The sequence below is a fragment of the Neodiprion pinetum genome, chromosome 6, assembly GCF_021155775.2.
Source record: "Neodiprion pinetum isolate iyNeoPine1 chromosome 6, iyNeoPine1.2, whole genome shotgun sequence".
Classification (NCBI taxonomy): Eukaryota; Metazoa; Arthropoda; class Insecta; order Hymenoptera; family Diprionidae; genus Neodiprion; species Neodiprion pinetum.
The window spans coordinates 25,305,527-25,320,065 of NC_060237.1; the positions used below are offsets into that span (position 1 = coordinate 25,305,527).

Below are 14,539 nucleotides of genomic sequence, written 5' to 3' on the forward strand. Positions count from 1 at the left end.
ACAACGTAAACGATTTCACTTGCATTGAGCATTAGGATTAAATATCGTATCAAAATTCATTCACATGACTGACAATGAATCAAAAAAACGTTCTCGACGCAACTGCGATGAAGCATGATTAAAAAATAATCATAAATTATGAGAAACATTGCGTAACTGTATTTGTTAACAGTTTTTTCCGCGACTGTAAGACTCGCAATTTCTTTTATTTTATTTTTCCCAGCTTCCAATTGGGTAGCAATAATCTCCCGTGAAAGGTATTAATACGGCGCTCCTTCCGAATGAAAATTTTACCGTCAGCACGAACGGGACGACAAATTGGCAGTTTTTCAGTTATGAATGGGGGGAGGGGGAGATTATGGCCCCAACCATAGTGCGAATCAAATTCGGATTATTTTAATACCCATCGCGAAAACGGAGGGTACGTATCGTGTGTAATATCTAGGTATTCCGTGTACACGCGTGGATACATGTTTAAAATCTCGGGGCGGTGAGTTGAGGGGACGTTTAGAAAAAAAAAATTTGGTTGTCGCAGGAGGAAATTTTCCAACGTCGTATTTTGAGGAGAGCAGTTCAGTCGAAAAACTGAGCCGCGCGTTGGGTCCACTCAATTACGAGACGAGCACCCCGGGCATAATCGAATTGGAATTGAAGTAACTTCGAAGCTCAATTCGAATTACGAACGAATGCCACTACCGCGCGACCATTGAGCCGAAATGGAAAACATATGTGGCTCCTAGTCTGGTCTCGCTTATTCGTTCATTGTTATCGGCTTCGAGTGTACTACAAAGTCAAGTACTTATCGGCACGCTTATGGTACGTGCGACAAAACCATTGTTGCGACAATACAGATGTCGAAAAGAGCACAAACCATCTGCCGAAATAAAGATTCGATTACGTGTCGATATTTCCTGCTGCACTTTTTACCTATTCATTTATAATCGATTTACATACCGTAAGGTGAATGTGAAAATTGTACCCTTATTTCGACAGTGACATCGGCGAGTGATGAAATTATTCAAATACGCAAATTGGGTCAGGCTTGATGAATGAGAATTCTTCATAAATAAATGCCGGGTCGTATCTTCATGTTGCTGACGTCGATCCGATTAACAGTATCGAATCACTTAAGCTCGGCAACAGCACGCCGATTCGCATTCGCCTAATTCGATATATAAAGCTTGAAATCAATTTGCCACCCACTAACAGCATCTCTCTTTGCATAATTCGCTAAACTCTCGAATAGGCGGATTTCGAGAAGGAAGAGACAGCTGCTCGGAATTTCTTCAATCGATATGGCCTTTTCTAAAAACAACCCAAAGCGGCGAAACTTTACTTCGCAGAACGCACAGACACCGAATCAGATTTTCAAATCTTTGACTAGCTCCGACCCTTCGGGAGGTCTTCGAAGACCTGGACTTGTGTACCTGCAGCGGTCCAGCCAGGTATACGTTGTACGTGTTGTAAGTTCTACGCTCACCAAGGCCCTGAAAAATGTTCGACCACCCTTTGCCTATTGTGACGAGCCGAGGCCGACGGATTTTTTCTATCTTCTCCTTCCTCCTTTTTCCTCCTCTGTGCCCGCATGGGAAAAGGTCACCTTTCGAGTTTGGATACTTGGACCGACTGCGGAGAAAAATAACGTTTCGTCGATCTCGGACGAAAATCTTACCTGGCCTCTTCGCGGTCCTCCGGAACACCTGCCCGTTTAAGAAGAATTTCTCTTTGTATTTACGGGGCAGGTAGAACCCGAAAACCTTCTTCGCCTCTGCAGTCTGACTTATGACGTACGATTATACAAAGTTCTACCGAGAGGATTGTAAAATTTGCCTAAGGTTAAAGATAACCGACCCTCCACCGCATCTCCTGCAGCCTACTTGCGTACTGCCGCGTTATAAGCGACAGGTAGATGCCAAATATAAGTACAGGTGCCCACGTACCGACGTGTAAGTTGCAGTGGAGAAATTTTTCCCGAACAATTGTTCGGCGAAGATTATGTTGCCTTTTTATAACAGCAAAGCATGACGACGGGAAAACCGGACAAGTGCGAGCAGAACTCGCGTCCTGAGGGTTCCGTGCAAAGTTGATTATTTTTTATTTTTTTTCTAATCTTCTTTCTTTACTTGCACTGCGAGACCTTGCTTCTCTCCGAATTTCATGATTCTAGGTCAACGGGAAGTACACTATAGATATTGATTCGTGAATTTGAAAGTATCAAAATATGTGACATGAATGGACTTATCTCTTGATTGCGTTGACTTAGAAGCTTGAATTTTTTACACCTCTAAGGGACGGTAGACGTTAGTGTTTGATATTAATTTTAACTTGTTAGCTTGACTCGTTCCTGAGAAAAAGGTTCTTGGCATATGGACAACGAAGTGATCCTGTAAGGGTTCCGTTTTTTCCTTTTCAGGTACGAAACCCTAAAAATAAAGGTTGATTTACCGCGAGACTGACGACGCTCGGCGTTGAAAAGTTTGTAAAAATTTATATTATTCTCAGCTGCGGCAGCCGGTTCTCCGCAAATGAGCGTTACAACGTATCCCGACTGTCACGCACAGCAGCGCATGATGGAACTTGCAGGGCATAGGTACAAATTTAAATGTCGAAGGTCCGGAGAAACTGCCACCGCGAAAAGTCCCGGGGCTCGAAGGATGCCGGGTCGGCAGAATGTTGTTGCGGGAGTAAAATTCTACATTAGTCAAATAGTTAATTACCAGCGGTGGAATTTCTATACCTGCGACATTCCGGCCTCGTACCTGCGCTGCGGGGATTTCAGCAGTGTGTACGTTTCGTCCTTTCGGAGCCGCTGAAGGTCGGCCGCAGGATCTCGGTGGAAAATTTTTGAGAATTTCGAACCCTGCACGGAGAGATGGGAGCGGATAGATTTCTCCCTTGACTAGGGATGTCTAGACGTAAATTATTTACAAAGCGACAGAAAGCCTCAAACTTTCTCGGGCTTGGCGTCGAGTCGTCTTTTCGAAATCCCTGCATGGCGTCGAGGACGTCGCGTATGCATATTTGGTCTGGAATTATCGTCCGGACAAATAAGTCATGAAAATGAGATTACCCGGTGTCAAAGGTTGCGCAAACAGTCGCGGACATTCCTGGTAGGCGGGTTAATCATCGACGAATCTGACTATCTGGGAAAATCACCGATCGCTTTATTTATTTAATACGAATACCGTTGAGTTGCGTAAACAACTGGTTGATCGTGGTAAATATTTGCCGGTCCACCCGCCTGACAACGGATGGGTAGCATCTCGAACGGTTTGAAATCTGAACGCAGTAGTGTTTTCCAACGAAAGAACTTATTGTTTGCGGAGAAGCTACATTCTCGATTTCCCCGTCACCGTGCTGCCGAAAGGAAGACACGTACGAACGATTTATTTAACCACTCGAGCTCGCAGCTACTCTCATCGACCTTCGCGGTTAATTTTTTAAAACGAGTAACTTCAAGTAATTATATCTATTTCTGCACCTTGTTGCAAGATCTGTTGATAGCGGTAAAATCCGCGATTACGCGGAAAGCCGGCGAACACAATAGAAACGTGCCCATTGCAGGTATCCGCTATAAATGTAGGTAACAGATATCGACCTTATACGTATGCACAGTAGTTATAGACAGGATGTTTCGTGTCACATAGAAATTTCAATTGAATCGCGCATTATGTGACCGGAAACGCGGTTATCTACTTACGTGGTTACTCTGTAGAACCAATGCGCGACGATGCAAGGGAGAAAATAACTTCTCTCGATCGTCAGAAATACGTATTTACGGCCCTTCATCGTTCCTCGACTAACGATCAGCTTGTGGTATTTCTGAGCGATCGTTCATTGAGAGAAATTACCGTCCGGTTCATCTCGGCGTAGATAGGTTGGTACCTACCAGAATTAATACTCGAGGCGATGATCGACAGGAGAACGGTCGGTAATCGCAACGCTTGATCATCGTCTACGCCGCGTGGCTGTTGTGCGCGCTTTATAGATTACCCGGGGCTCATGTGCGGCAAATTACTGTAATCGAGATATTTTAAAAGTTTGAAGATAAGGGTGAAGTAATACGCGGGGTATGTACCTATGATATGCCCACGTCTCGAGTAGGTACTTTGTCTCCAGGATTCCTGTCCCAGCTATTCTCGACTTTATTAAGTTTCTTCCGAGTCTCCGCCTCCTACCTGCGAAGCGCATAGCTACACATACTATACCCAACTCGTCCAACTTCTCCTCGAGAAATACACACTCCTGAAAAACTCGTTTGAATAACCTTTCGGCGACGGCTCATTTTCTCCACTATTCGGCGGGCTCTCGAGCACTGGAGGTACCGTCTCTCTTCTCTCCTTACAAACTAAACGGGACCGGCTCTCTTCTCTTCCCCGACTACTTCGCTTCGGGAATAGGTAAGTACAAAGCACGCGATGCGAACGAGTCACGACTCTCGAGTGGCTTCCACGCCTGCCACTCACTCACTCACGAAGTTCAGTGTCAACGAAGAACCGGATGTAACTAAACGAGAACTTGCCGTTGACGCGATGAAAATTTGTCTCCCGGTGTCTCTTGACGCGCATCGCAGCTCCCGTGGAAGTCGTCGGGATTTGCTCGTTAGTCGAAATGTAATTAGAACCCGAAAGAAGAAGGCCCCGAATCGCTGCAAATTTTTTTTTTTATCTGTATACGTGATATATTTCTCGCGAGAAGTAATTGTTATTTTTAAACGACGCGAAGACTTTAACGCAGTCTTTAAAATATTCCAACGTTTGACCGGTTTATAGATAGGTAGGTATGTCCCATATATATCCACAGACGTCTGCATCGCGCGCATCTCAGCAGGTTCTTTGATCTGGAGCCAAAACGTGCTGCGAATGTGTTGCGGGAGAAAAACTGACAACTGATCCCAGCAGTATTCAAGTTTCAAAGTCAGCTCGAGACTCTCTCTCTCTCTCTCTCTCTCTCTCTCTTACGCAAGTCTAACTCTGCAGATTGATTGATACGTATGCGTATCCTGTACGCGACGCAGGCTGCATCGGACGGGAATGAAGCAGCGACTTTGCGTTATGCAGCCGATATTACAGATCGAGAGTACGGAATATCATTTTGATTCAAAGGAAACGGGAGATGAAATCGGTCAATTCCCATGCGGCGATTTTATAATGACGACGAAGCGATCGATCCTCGTCGGCGAGGAAACTGCGCGGCGATATGTTATCTCGATGTATAAGTCGAATCGGTGAATTGATGTGTGCATGATATTGTTATACCTACGTCGAACGAATCAGAGTGCGCGATTATATATACTTGGCATGATTCTTGAATCGGAATTGAATGAATCATCTCCTCGAGTCGGATTCTTGATCCTTCGCCAAAGAAAAGCTCTCAGCCGCGGGGTAAACGAACGAGCGATGGAATCCGGAAGACGGCAGGTTCGCATCGTCGTTTCAAAATGATCGATGATTGTGGATGGGGTGGATCGTCGGTAATATTGTACATACGGACACGCAGCGCACATGCGGACACTTTTACTTTCCGCAACTGTACGCTGGGTCCCGTTGAATCACAATCGAATGAATCATCGCCCGGTCGTTTAAACGTCTCGTGAGCGGAGACACGCCATCATTTTTCACCGGAGTTGAGCTTCGGCTTTGATTGATACAAATGCCCTTTTCACCCGCTGTGAAGGCAGGGTTGAAAATCAGAGAGCCATTATTATCATCCAGCCACCGGCGGTGATACGATGTTGCAAAAAAACTTTCTCCCAAACTACACGCTGCTTCAATGTCGATAATAATACGTAACTGAAAGAAGCTCCGAGCCGAGGATTTTCTGGATGATATTCGTTATAAAATTTAAGGAGCTTCTTTGTGTCTCGACACTCTGCGAGGGATTGAATACACTCGAGAAGTTAATTAAACTCTCGTCAAGTTATCGTGAACAAGCCGAATCTGTCCCATTGAAAATTTTCAATCTCTTCGCCCCCCGTCACGCGGCGAGTCATTTTGTGCGAGAGACGCTTTTATCCAAAACCGCGGAGAATTTTATCGCCGTTATTCTTCGCTCTTACAATACAGCTATGAATATAATCGTATATACAGGCGAATTTCAACTTCGCGCAGAACTCCACTTAGTCGCGACGTGAAACAAATCAGTTTCATGCTCAGCAGAGCCACGAACTCACTTCATCTGTGCTCATGAAACTCGGCGTATAATGAATGAAATGACTCCACCTCGCGTGCAGCGATGCAATGCATATAATACGCCGGCCCTCCAGGCCCGGGTTCGCGGATTCTATGGCTTGGAAATTACACCGAACAGGGAATTTTGAGTAGGAAATTTTATTATCCGGGCAAATCCGCAATTAAAAGTAGCCGAGAAATCGCACAGCGGTTTTAAATATTTCTGTGCAAAATTAACGCAACTGCGTAAACATTTGAGAGAATAATCAAGTTCAGTCGCACAAGTATCTGTATACCCGATTATAATAACTGTATACGACACGTGGAACTACGTGTACCGCATGAAACGAGCAAACAAAGTTCGTTAACTCGTCCGCGATTCATTGCCCGCGAATCTGATCAATGAAATTTGCATTTTGGTTTATATAATGTTCCCTGCAGAGTTTGCCGAAGTTACTTGCATTAGCTGTCGTCTAACAGCATATAACAGGTCAGAGTTGACGGATAGTTGAGCCGGCGTTTGCGTCGTCAGACAGACATGTATGATCTCGAGTAAAACATTATGAACTTCTTTGAAATAAATATAAACCCGTGTTTTCCCAGTCGCGCGTCAATATTTTTCATTACGTCCAAAGGGGACGGTCGACTCTCGGCGATAATTACAGAACGGATTGATTCGTATTATTCGGACTCACTCGTACCGAATTCTAAAGCGGAATACGAAATACCTTGAAACTAAATTTGCTGATGAAAATTTCGCACGTCCTTTTCGATTTAGCATGCTTTTTGAAAATTCGTTCGAGTTATATTATTTGATAATATTTTGCCGATGTTCGTTGGACAAATATTTGTCCAATATACGGGGATTTATGCGTTCATATATACAATATACATTATATATATTTTGTCCATTACAGTTGTTTGAGATTTGAAAAACGGCGGATGTATGTACATTATTTATTACAGGCTCGTATCGGCGTTTTCAAATTTATGTTTCAAATATCGACAAGCCGAAATGAATTTTTAAACCCTTGCAGCATTGCAGTTTCACTCCATGCGCCGTAAAAGCTTTTTTCACGATTTTCAAGGGGCTTTCATTGGTTTGCGTATACGGTATGTATTTGATTTCGGAACGTGAGAATCATCGCGCACCATGAAGTGCTCTCAAATTGAATTATCAGAAAACGAACCCCTGTAGTTTCCGCTGCCTCGAATTTACCGTAGCGAATACTAAAACTGCGTGTATAATCGGGGATATAAATTCGCGCGAAAGAAGATTAAGTATTGTCCAATGGCTCATGCAAAGCTAACGAACCTTCCCACGAACATCGCAGGGGTAACGATGTGTAGGGTGGAGTTCATTTCTTTCTTTCACTATTTTTGCTCGGTACGTTTGAATTTTATTCCAAGTTTCATACTTTCACACAATTTTTCTATCATTATTTCTTTTCCGCGTTTTTGATTTACCACCGATTAAACGAACGCTTTGAGAGTCAATGGTGAATATCGTACGACTGCGGTGTACCTATTTGATTTTTCAATGGATTCGGAAGTGTCCATTTTTTCCGACTATAAATATTTTGCTGATGAAATGAATTTCCAAAAATTACAACGAGGTTTTCATTTATAAAGTTGACGAAGATTTGTCGGCTGCGCGATGATGCTTTCTCATCTCTGGATTCTATTACACGCTACGTATGATTTAATCTGGGCTGTTACTGATCATGTAACATCGACAATATAGAAAACACGTGATTAATTAAAGCGTCGCGTAATTTATGTCGGTTATTTTTATTTTCACGATCTTTCAAAAGCTCTACCTCAGAAACAACTAACCGATTTACTGAAAGGTTGTCAGGGTATAATAAACGCAAGAGATTGAAAACATGTAACATGCTCTCGAAATGTGAATCAGTTATACGTATACCACTGGAGAAAATTAGTGTATATACACTGGAAAGCAGTGAAATATCAGTGGAAAGTCACTAAATCGTCAGTGTGTATGCATTGCTTTTCTTCCAGTAATATAGTTGTAACTGGGAATCAGTGAAAATTCACTGATTCAAATTTTGATAGTAGGCTTAATTCAGAGGCGTACCTGTTCGATCGTGAACTAAGATCCCTTTTAATTGCACCATTCCAGAATATTGGTGTAAAAATTAACAATTTATCCCGACATCGAAAGTGAAATATAAACTTACCGAAAAGATTCTCGTCGCGGGTAGTATCGTTGAAAATTCACAACTGGCACTAATTTAACTATCGTACAGTACCGAAGATCGCAGATTTTTACCCACAATATACGATGACAATCATACCGGTAAAACCACAAGTGATGTTGCGCCTGTCGCATCTAAAATGCAACTTGAACTAAAGTGCGCGCCTTTTGGGTCTATCGGCGTTACGTAGAGGGGATGAACATCTTGAGCATTCATCCACAACCAGATGGCAGGAGCGTACGCGTGACAAATCAAATGAACTCCCTCGGTAGAATAGACTGCTACTTACCATCTGAACTTAGTTATCAGGTGAGCATTTCATTTTTCCCTTCCGTTAACAACGATATCATAACTTTATTCGCCATTTCTCAGAACATAGATTAACTAGCATATTTGTTAAAAATAAAAGAAGGTACAGTTCGTGTAGCGAAAAACAATTTGTTGTCACTCAACGTACATCTCTACATACAATGATTATTTTTCAGAGTTCTGTAATCTTCAGCTGAACTTGACCTACGGCGAGCAGAGGCATTGTATTTTTTACGTAACATGTAGATACACATTACATAAATGCATCATACATCAAACAAAGGTAATGTCTTTACGAGTAATAATTATAATAAATCGATTTCCACTCGGCAAGTTCCTGTAGGTTTTCCAGTAATCTCTTAATTTAGAAAGAGGGGGGGGGGAATGAAGCCGCCTGTAACAGCAATGTGTATTCAAGGTGAAGAATAAAATGACCAGGATGTTTCGTAATTCAGAGTAACCACTGGCAAGGATTTAGGCACGGGCAACGTCAGGAACATTGGACACGCTCGTTATGCCTACATACGTTGAGTTCAAACCTAGGCATGCTCGGGCAGCGTTCCACGAATACGCATCGTCGCCTGACAAGTTCTCACGTACACATACGCAGATCTATGTACGTATATACAACATGGGTGTGTACGTGCGGACAGGCATTAAGGGTTTCGTAGGTACGCGTCATATTTCTCGTTACGAAAGGGTTTGTTCTAGGAGAAGCTTTGACATTCTCCCCGCGTATGCTCCCGTGTACACGATGCAGGTATCAATTAAAGGTCGAACGCGGCACGGTCGAAACGATCGGACGATAGAGTCATAGAGACATATGACAGTGCGAGAGTGGAAGGGCTTGCAGGTGGCGCCGCCCTCGTTCTCTGCGGCGGAAATCAACTCCGAGTGTCTCCGAGGCGCGGCGCCACCGTAGGATCTGACAATCGGCACCGTTCGGCCCTGGGAGAGGTGGGAGTGGCTGACGTCACGTTCGTGAGTCTCCGTGTCAGCTCGAGTGGGCCGATCTCGCCCGAACGGGTCAATGTCTGGAGGAGGCATCGAAAAATTTGTGGCTGGTGTGGTTCCCGACGTCGGAAAGAGGTTGAATTTTCCTCGATCCGTTAAATATCGCACCGTTGCAAATGGTCGTCGCGTACCGGTGGATAATGAGCGATATTCGAAATGTTTAAACCTCGCGTTAGTACAACGAGTGCGCGAACGTTCCGTGGGTAATTTCGTCGTTATATATACGGGTCGGAGAGAACACGCGAAGCCCGAGGAGAGAGAGAAATATCGGGGATAGAGGAGACACTTCTTCGGATAGGTCGCGCGAAAAAAAGTTGCCGTGGACAGTGGGACGGAGAAAGAAAGAGAGAGAGAGAAAGAGCAAGCGAGAGAAAGAGCGAGAGAGAGAGAGTGAGAGAGAGTGAGTGAGTGAGCGAGTGAGAGGGGGCGAGAGAGAAAGAAAGGAGCGGTGCAACGAAAAGTAGATAGAGGCGCGAAGGAAATAAAGAAAAAATTTATCGGTGTGCGTTGGTTAATCGGTGGGTGAAAACTCTGTGCCGAATCAATCGCCAAGCAATCCGCGGAGGGGAAAAAATTAGTCCGAGGTGTACGACACAGAGTTTCGGTGTCCGTCAGTGAAGGAGGAAGAGACGAGTAAAAAAAAAAAAAAGGTTTCGGCCAAGTCGACACCGGAGTGCGGTCGTTGGAAGTTTGTGAAAATCGAGCATAACCAAGCCGTGCGGTAGTAGCAGCACCACCACCACCACGGACGGCGGCAGCGGCAACCCAACCCAGCACGAATCGACTGCGCGGTACAGCGCTGGCTGTACGAGGTATATCAACCGTTCGAAAAACGTCCGCCCCACGGGAAGTTGGTTAAGGTAGGACGGCGACGACGACGGCAACTAGGAGGTGGAGGACGAGGACGTCGACTACGACGACGACGACGACGACGACGACGAGTGCGACGGCGACGAGAACGGCGACTAGCGCAGCTATCGTGACTCGAACGAACGACTGGTACGACTAATACATACCTCGACTGATTGAGTGTACCGCACTTCTAGGCGACGACGGGTGAAAAGCGCAGGCAAACCGTGCAAGGACAAGTGCAAAGGGGGATATTTGTGAATAAACGAGCCGAACGATTGTCACGCCGCTGTTGTATATCGTATAATCGTGCACCGTCAAAAAACATCGTGCGATGTGATATCGGGTGTCATTGATGTCCGCGACGACGAGGAATACATTTCGGGATTTATTACGAGACGCAAACGGCGAGGGGTTTACTACACGAGCCAGGAGCGTATCGACTGGGAGGGTGAAGGAACAGTTGGGGAGGAGGACGATTTAGAGGATGAGCGGAAGACCGAGGACCACCTCCTTCGCGGAGGGTAACAAACCCCCGACCAATCCCCCCCTGGGCGGCATGAAAATCAGCAGTGAGTACCTACCTCATCGAACCTTCGTCATCATCTTCATCACCATCATCACGCCACCACCACCACCGTCATCGTCATCGCCGCATTACCTTACCTTACCTTACCCTCACCTTACCCTGTTCTCTCTCTTCGCCATCATCACCCCATTTCACCCCCGACTCACGCATGCACCCACCAACCGACCAATCTGCACGAGTTTAGTTGTTGCTATGCACCTCCGACTGTCTCCGAATACGTTGTCTATTGTGCCTTTGTTGTTTCCTTCCCTACGTTGGTGGTAAATCCTCGAGGAACACGTTTGCCCGCGTAACCGGGTCAATACGCCCACATACACGCATCATTATTCGCTCTGATCCCGACGAACAAGGCGGCGGCACTTTGCTGCGCATACCTACGTAACGAAAATCTAAAGAAAGGGAGAAAGAAATAACGAAAAAGAAGGAAAGAGGGTAGAGAGAGAGAGAGAGGGAGAGAGACGAAATTCTTTAAAAAAATTTCGTAATACCCTCCTGCTGATCGTCGTCGTCGTCAAGGCTGCAGTGTTAAAGCAACCAACGACGACAGCGACAGCAAACCAGCGGCAGTAGCGCACCACCGCAGCTCTTAATTTACACTAATTTAACCACGGTCGCAAGCCTCGTCGTTACCGATACCCGCTATAACGTTACACGCGATATCCGTTGTCCGTACGTTACCGATTCGAAAAAGAATTTACACTAAAGTTCAAAGACACGTTCGTCGTGTCCTCTTTATCGCTGCTGCTTTCTTCGACGGGCGGTCGATGTGCCTCGGTGCTGCTGCTTTTCTTCCTTATCTCTCTTTCACCGTCGAGGACGAAAATTCTCACCCCATGTTATGGTCACGGCCAGTCGGACATTCGGACGAGAGACATTCTTCCTGTATCTCTTCTCTGCATGTGTGTTTGTATCATGTATATCGATCGATTACGCGACCTTATTTGTTTTTACCAATTTTTCTCCGCATACTCGCGAGATCTCGACATTCCTATAGGCTTTATTCTTCTTATCTTTGTTACGTTCTTCTCAATATTTGATTTTTTTTTTTTTTTTTAAATTCTTTTTTGTCGGTCTTTTTCTTTTTCCTCGCAAGTGTGCCGAGCACGTGATTCAGGTATGTCATTCGAAACATGGGCGTAGATAGTGGCGTAGAGCCTTCTTTTACATACGATATTTCGCGTTAATTCGTTGTATTCACTTAGCTTTTATTATATCGAACTTCCCACAACTTTGACGTTTGTTTCATCGATCCGCGCCTTGCTGTTGCTACTGCTTACTGATAAACTTCAAACATTAAACAAAAGAACCCCATTTTCACCGTCGTTAGATGTGCGCAATACGCGTTGAAACGAAAGAAAACAAAATCAACTTTGCGACACGTACAGCGATGAAGAATGTCTGTTTTTTAAAAATTTTATTTATTTCTATACTCGTTGCATGTATATGTAAAACAGCACTTGGAAGAAAGATTCGGTTCTTTTCGTTTAGTAGCAACGTATGAGCGGTTTTTTTTTCTCTTTCCCTATATCGACGTTCACCAAACGTTTTTCGAATCGCTCGATTTTCGAACGGAGGCGAAACTTGTATCTCACATATTCATAATCCGTTGAGTCGTTGAATCATTCTTTCCTACACTTTCATTTCATCTTGGCGCCCGTATTCTAGCGTGGGTGTCAAATTTTGTGAATGCCAGTTTCAGAGAGGCAGTATAATTCTCATAAAGTTACAACTTCTAACGTATGCACACGATATATGTATCTGTATAACCGTTTCTCCTTGGGGCCAACCAATCTAACCCACACGATTCGAGTCAATCGCCTGAATAATAGAAGATTACCAAAATACGAACAATCTCTAAGGGTATATTCCTGAAATTGGTATTAAGAATAAACGAATTAATCATTGATCGCAGACGCGATGCGTTAGTTTTGACAGATCAATTACTTCCGGTGAGATACAATTTGAGAGAAATCATAACACAATTTGTGAAACTCGGCGGAAACGAATATTAACATAATACCATGTACGCTCATAGCACAGCATGGATGGCATATCTGGTGGAGTGGTCAGTGTCTCCACTTTAGATTCCCTTTACCAAACCTTTTCACACGTTCGTGATAATTATGATCGTCAAGATTCCCCCTGCAGATCTTATTACCGAACGACGAGATCATGCTGGAAATGCATATTTCGCATCACGTTGACCCGAGGGAACCGCGCGATCTCTCGGCGTCAATGCTCCTGCGCTATAAATAGATGAAAAAAATGAAGTAAGAAACGAAGTACTTTTTTTTGTCAATTTCTTTGTCACTCTAACAAGAGAGTGCAGCAGCGAGGCTTGTTCTTAAACGTATTTTACGTTTTGTTTGATTCGTTTTTTCAAATCTCGAATTATTGTCGTTAACTTTTTCGGTCGATTCTTGGAGTCGACAAATATTTTCACTATACCTACCAAGAATGAGGGAATTCTTGAGGGTGACGCTTTATCGTTGTAACGATAAATGTGCTACATTTGCCTACTCCCTGGTTAGACGTCGATTTAAATTGGTACAGACTATTGACGAGAGATAAAATAAAAGTATCAACACGCAGAGATGGAGATTAGAAATAGGAGAAAGGGGGGAGGGAAAGACCGTGGAGAAGAGAAGGGTTAAAAAAAGGTTACTACGCATCCGGAGTACAAGTGACTGACGCAGAGTTCTCTTCGTTTCATCTTTTCAAGTTGCAACACCGAGGAGTCTGCAGCGTATAATTTCCAAGTCTCTTTTTTTTTTTCTTATCCATCTTATTATGCTTCCAAATGAAACCCTTACGATCGCTTTCAATATGCCGACATAGAAACGAGGAATCACCTTCATAGTCGGTCGGAGACTGTAGACGCCAAGCACTGTTACCGATTCCAGTAAAATAATGCACACTGCTCGGCAGTCGCTGCTGCAGAATGCAGAATGCATACCGTGATTCGTTAGTTCACTTCGAAGATCGAAACTCCGTCTTCGGCTGATCGTGCTGTTTCAGCTACCAGATACGCCTGCACAGTGCAGCATCTGTGCGGCGTGCTTACAAGTTGCGAGAAATGTCAGTGTAGAAAATTTTACATTATGCTCGTACATCTTTTTTCCCCATAGAAAGAACGGCATTGATCCAAAGATATGCAATCGGCTTATTAACTCTTGCAAAAACATCGTTCCGCAGGTACGACGAAGCGAGAGCAGCGAAGCTGCACGGTTGGAGGTTTTACTGATCGTAATTCCTTGATTATATTAAACTTGGTTGTAATCTATGACAACAATCGTCGCGTCAAGTATTGTTACCACGTCACGAGCTTATAACGTACGTATGTAGATTTATTTCATCTCCGACAAAAATTACCAACGCACGTATCGTAC

At 44.2% G+C, this 14,539-nt stretch overlaps 2 protein-coding genes across 3 annotated transcripts in view; one reads left to right on the plus strand and one right to left on the minus strand.

The window, feature by feature from the left end:
* Positions 1-8,538, minus strand: part of Con (connectin) — a 61,311-nt gene extending 52,773 nt beyond the window's left edge. Inside the window, exon 1 of the mRNA XM_069136888.1 lies at positions 8,372-8,538. The gene's annotated coding sequence lies outside the window, so the exon portion shown is untranslated. The remainder of the gene's footprint in view (positions 1-8,371) is intronic.
* Positions 8,539-9,709: 1,171 nt separating this feature from the next.
* LOC124221750 (glycogen synthase kinase-3 beta) overlaps positions 9,710-14,539 on the plus strand; it is a 30,946-nt gene continuing 26,116 nt past the window's right edge. Inside the window, exon 1 of one of the 2 annotated variants that reach the window (XM_046632027.2) lies at positions 9,710-11,133. In XM_046632027.2, the coding sequence (XP_046487983.1) occupies positions 11,049-11,133 (85 nt within the window). In that variant the 5' untranslated portion in view covers positions 9,710-11,048. The remainder of the gene's footprint in view (positions 11,134-14,539) is intronic. The other variant, XM_069136891.1, reaches the window with a different exon arrangement.